This window comes from Clupea harengus, chromosome 23 (assembly GCF_900700415.2).
Source record: "Clupea harengus chromosome 23, Ch_v2.0.2, whole genome shotgun sequence".
Lineage (NCBI taxonomy): Eukaryota > Metazoa > Chordata > Actinopteri > Clupeiformes > Clupeidae > Clupea > Clupea harengus.
In genome coordinates this window covers 19854937-19860534 of record NC_045174.1, presented here as the reverse complement: position 1 = coordinate 19860534, position 5598 = coordinate 19854937, and the positions used below count along the sequence as shown (strand labels likewise).

General features: G+C 45.7%; 1 protein-coding gene across 1 annotated transcript in view; it reads right to left on the bottom strand.

The window, feature by feature from the left end:
* Positions 1 to 5147, bottom strand: part of LOC105894034 (elongation of very long chain fatty acids protein 6-like) — a 16214-nt gene extending 11067 nt beyond the window's left edge. Inside the window, exon 1 of the mRNA XM_012820508.3 lies at positions 4754 to 5147. Within this exon, the coding sequence (XP_012675962.1) occupies positions 4754 to 4845 (92 nt within the window). The 5' untranslated portion in view covers positions 4846 to 5147. The remainder of the gene's footprint in view (positions 1 to 4753) is intronic.
* Positions 5148 to 5598: the final 451 nt, after the last annotated feature.

The following is a 5598-nucleotide window of genomic DNA, read 5'->3' as shown; positions in this document are numbered from 1 at the left end:
AATATCATCACAGAGATTTCAGACGTGACTTGAGATACACCTTCGTACATAGGGCATGTGACACTCTCACACAGGACTGTAGAAGAGTGCAATGACTTTAACCACATCTGCTACACCTAGGCTAGGCTCAATCACTGGCAGGATAACTTCAAAGTACACTCCATACTACAGCATACTACCATTGTAAGTGTACTTTTGTCCAGAGATAACAATGCAGAGAGGCCCTGCACACTACTGCACAAAGCCACGAGGAAACGGAGAGAATAGCCGCAGTATCTAAACGCAAAAAAAAAACACGAATGTTTCAGTCAGCCAACCTTCATCTGTGCCCTTTTGGCCAGCAACACTAATTACATGAATACTTACATTTACATTTTACATTTAGTCATTTAGCAGACGCTTTTGTCCAAAGCGACGTACAAGGGAGAGAATATTCAAGCTACGAGCAGTAGAACCTGGTGTAACAATAAATAAATACTACTTTACATTGGAAATATAACAAAATGAAATAAAAAGAAAGAAAGAGTGCAGAAGTGTAACTGCTGTAATTGCAAGTTACGCACTAGTCGAAGTGCCAGTTAGGACGGGAAGTGCTCTCTGAAGAGTTGGGTCTTCAAAAGCTTCTTAAAGGTAGAGAGGGACGCCCCTGCTCTGGTAGTGCTGGGCAGCTCATTCCACCAACGTGGAACTACAAATGAGAATAGTCTGGACTGCCGTGCTTGCACAGACGGCAGTGCCAAACGACGCTCACTAGAAGAGCGCAGCATCCTGAATACTTGCAGTTGTGCATTGTTTGCCATAAGCTACATTTCAGGCAGCGCCCCTTCTCCTCTGCCCTCTGGTCCAGCTGGCATCATGCCTGCGCCCAACGAAGCGGAGGAGAGAGGGAGGGAGGGACATTTGTAAAAAAAGAGGACCTCCAGCTATACGAATAGGCTGGGTGATTCCAATTACACATTTCGTACAGTTTCACACAACATTCTGCCATTTAGCGAACCCCATCCTCCAAAACAACTATGTTACGCTTCTTTTGTCTTCGTCTTGTCAAGTTCAAACACAAGTTTTGTACACTTGCACGCTTATTGAGTGCCACACAAACAAGACCATGTCCTTGTATGTGGAAACCTACTTGGCACGAAACGTATTTCTGACTTGGATTCTGAAGTCGCTACACATGAGCACGTACGCTCATTCACTCTGCGAATACTTTCATTTAAGCGACTAACAGGAAAGGGTGGGGCTCACACACACTGATTTCTGCTGTCAGCATGAGTGCTCATCCTGTTGCAATGGAACCTGAAGAGGTTAGTGGTACCATACTCCGACAGACACGTCCCCCCCCCCCCCCCCCCCCCCCCTTCCATCATTACCTGGCCGGCCTCGAGCGGATAGGCCCCCCCTTATGTGCCGTGATTCTGCTTAAGGTTTCTTCCTCATTAACAGGGAGTTTTTTCTTGCCCCTTGTCGCCATTGTGCTTGCTCTAAGGGGGTGTTCAGGCCCTGGGCTCTGCAAAACACCATGGGACAGTTTTATTGGTTTGGCGCTATAAAAATAAAATTGAACTGAATTGAATTAAATTTAATTGAGTATTCCTTCAGCAGGGTTATAGGAGCACCATTCACATGAAGCTGTTAACTACTGAGAGGACTGAAGGGTCATGAGAGCAAAGTCCTTACAGGCAAATCTTGTCACTCGGCAGCCATCTTGACTACGCCTCCGGGCGGCTATTTCGGGCGAACAAGATCAGGCTCCCATCTAAAGTAATGGAACATATCACCTAAACCACAGCTGGGAGAGGGAGATAATTTGCCATTTTAGCTGACAATTCTGTTCTGTGTGTGTGTGTGTGTGTGTGTGTGTGTGTGTGTGTGTGTGTGTGTGTGTGTGTGTGTGTGTGTGTGTATCTGTCTGAATGCAGGCTGAGTGAGTGAGGCCTCTGTAAGTGTGCTTCGCTCCCTTAAAACAGACTTCATTGAGTGTGCAAAGCACTGCCAGTCTGTCTGTACGTGTGTGTGTGTGAGAGAGTGAGTGAGTGAGTGTGTGTGTGTGAGTGAGTGTGTGTGTGTGTGTGTGTGTGAGTGAGAGAGTGAGTGAGTGAGGGTGTGAAGCGTGTGTGTGTGTGTGTGTGTGTGAGTGAGAGAGTGAGTGAGTGAGTGAGGGTGTGAAGCGTGTGTGTGTCCCATCAATGCAATCCAATTTCTGCGTGAGAAAGCCTACGGTGGATGAGAGAGAGAGTCGAGCCCCTGACCTCTGACCTGTCTCTTCCACTCCGCGGCCTCATCACATCAGGCCTCATCAGAGACACACACACACCTTTTCTCTCACACAGACCCAGACCCGTGGCCTGGCCTTGGCTCTAGTGGTTACACTGTGAGCTACAGCGGGACGGACAGCGCTGATAGGACCAAATTCATCACTTTCACGTTGAGTCATTTAGCAGATTCGGCACATTGTTCTACCAGCTGATTTACAGGAACAGCGGTAATGGTCATGTTGACCCAAGACCACGTCCTCAATGCGTCTTGAGTGCATTTCCTCCTACACTTTGAGCTGGTCCAGCACTATCCTCTACTATATCTAGCACTATCCTGTGTAAATTTATAGCATTATCCTGCTGCAATCCGATCACACACAGTGCATTTTAAAGCCAGGCGTAAAAAGCCCCCCGACCCAACACTGAAGACCCAGATGGACACTAGGCTTAGTTCTGTCCCCCCGACCCAACACTGAAGACCCAGATGGACACTAGGCTTAGTTCTGTCCCCCCGACCCAACACTGAAGACCCAGATGGACACTAGGCTTAGTTCTGTCCCCCCGACCCAACACTGAAGACCCAGATGGACACTAGGCTTAGTTCTGTCCCCCCGACCCAACACTGAAGACCCAGATGGACACTAGGCTTAGTTCTGTCCCCCCGACCCAACACTGAAGACCCAGATGGACACTAGGCTTAGTTCTGTCCCCCCGACCCAACACTGATGACCCAGATGGACACTAGGCTTAGCTCTGTCCCAGGGTCCGCTAGTAGGCCTCTATGTGTATGCGTGCACCAGACCGTTCACGTCCATAAACAAGGCTGTGATTCTTACAAGATTTGCATGCAAAAAGATACAAATGTTATGATAACATGGCTACAGGACACAAAGAAACGGGCAATGTCCTTGGTTATAACCAAATTTAACGGCTCGTAGGCCTGAGTGAAACCACAGCTGGTTGACATGTACTGGGACATTAAGGTTAGGGTGATATCAGGGCTGTGTATTGGCAAGAATCTGATTATATGATACAGGGGTTACGATTTAATATGTTGCGATATACTGCGATACTGCGGGCAAAGTGATATATTCAACGTCATCACACTTAGCCACCCACACTGATTGCTGAGTGGAGGCACCTCACAATGGCTCTGTGACCCATCTTGTGAAGAGAGTCTCCAGACTATAATCACTGCAACAGGCAGGCGGCGCCAGGCTATACTTTTTGTCCAATTTGAGCAAAAAATACTTAAAATTAGCCTACATTTTTTTTAAATTATTTATATATATTTTTATCAGAAATCAAATTGATCCAGTGTTTTTGAGAATCAACACAGTATTACAAAACATAATACTGTGATACTCAAGTGTATCGATATACGGCCTACTCAAGGACCTTCCAAAGATGATAGGCTGTGTGTGCTTCCCTGCTGTTGTCTTGTATTTCACTGTTTAGTGAGTTTTTTAAACTCCTCTGTATCGCCTGAGACAGTCAGAGAGCCACAGCGATGAGGTTCTTGTTAGGCTTTACCTTCTGGCAGCGAGTTAGTGAGTTAGCAGCACAACACACGCTAATGTCATGTGATCTACCTGATGATAACATCAACGAGACACAGAGAACAACTAGGCTTTTCTTTAAGTTTATGCTTCAAGTCTTGAGGTCCATTTTGGAGCCACGTGATTAAATAGAAACGATGGAATGCATAAATGCCTACATTATTTCAAAATCGTTGTAACGTGTGTTATTACCAGTTATTACCATTATTTACACAGTTAAACTCATCTCCCTTCAGCCTGAAGGAAGGCACTTCCTTTAGAAAATGAAATGCCGATCACGCTTATATATGCATCCTGGCTGGGCAGTGAAAGTTGCTTAATTACTTATTTTCGCTGTTGGCCTAGATAGACGGGGTACAAATACTGCAGGCGCAGGTCAGGGTTGAAGAGGAGAGAGCAACCACCACTGGGTCAAAGAACCTGGATGGCCTCCGAAACAATCAGGTACCTGACGTCACTAGCACGTCGAACAGCGAATTATGTAACCACAAGAAATAATTAAATAAACCACTGAGAAAGTAAAAGGAAGTAACCGGGTGAGATACGCTATGATCTCTAGCTAAGTACCCAAAGTTAAAGTTAAAAGCTGGGCATAGGCGTTTCCTTCCCTCAAATAAGTTGACAGAGATGGACAGAGAAAAACAGTTATATGGCCTGCAGAGGACGATCAAATTCGAACCGATTTATTTTATATACGCCATACAAGTGCAATTGAGCGAAGTTAAACATCTGTTGTGTTCTGAAAGCCTTACAAAAAAATGATCTTACTAAAAAAATGCCGTTTACCTGGCTAAACTACTACGACCGAAGCTAAGGACACGGCTGCACTCGTGCTGCGCAACACAACGAACCTAGTTTTTCAATTCTGGAGGCGGCTTCTCCTCGATCAGACACGATGTTGTTAGATAGTTACCACCTATAGTTTGAATTATTACTCACCAATTGTCTTCCATCCACTGGAACGCCACCTTTTCGTCGAACAACCGTTCAAATTCATATTCAGCTAGAGGGACACTATCCGTCTCGTTCATCTTTACTACGCGATGCTGTCAGTCAGTCAGGTTCTCTTTGCAATTTCGCCCTCGTGTGTGTCCGAGCCGGCGAATGCTAACCCTGGCAAAGTAGACCTTCTGCAAACAGTATACCCTAACAAAACGGAAGTTTGGGCTTCCCTTCTTAATGCAGAACGTGATTGTGTTCTCAAAGATGTGGTCTCGGATTCAGCTTCTGGCTATCCCGCCACAGCTCAATGACAAGCGGCTGGACACGCTGAACCACTGCACGTTTTCTGTCTTCCGCCCCATGGAACTGAACGATGGTTGAAAGCGATGTTGGAGAGGGGGAGGAGATAAACTCGCTGTCCCTTAGTGCATCAATCTCATTGGCTGGCTACTGGTGACCTCCGAGGTAACTTTCTGTCGGTTTTATGGCATGTTCCGTTAGCCCATGCTAATCCCCCGACTTTGTCGTGTCCTACATTAGAAAATAAGTAGTCTACTAAACTGATACGCCAAAAACGATATTTGGTTGCTAGGAAATTTGCTAAATGCCACACACGGTATGCAAAACCCATACCCGCAAGCTAGACCACACCTGCATCTCCCACGCCTATTGTAGGGTTGATTATAGTTAAGCTAAAAAACAACATCATGTTGAATTAAACGTTTTTAAAAGGAAATCACCATGTAACTTCACTATATACCCAACAGGTATATATCGGCTTATCTATGCCAGAAGTGACTGCCTTTGAAAAGTAAAATAGCCAAGGTTCATGCCAGGTTAAT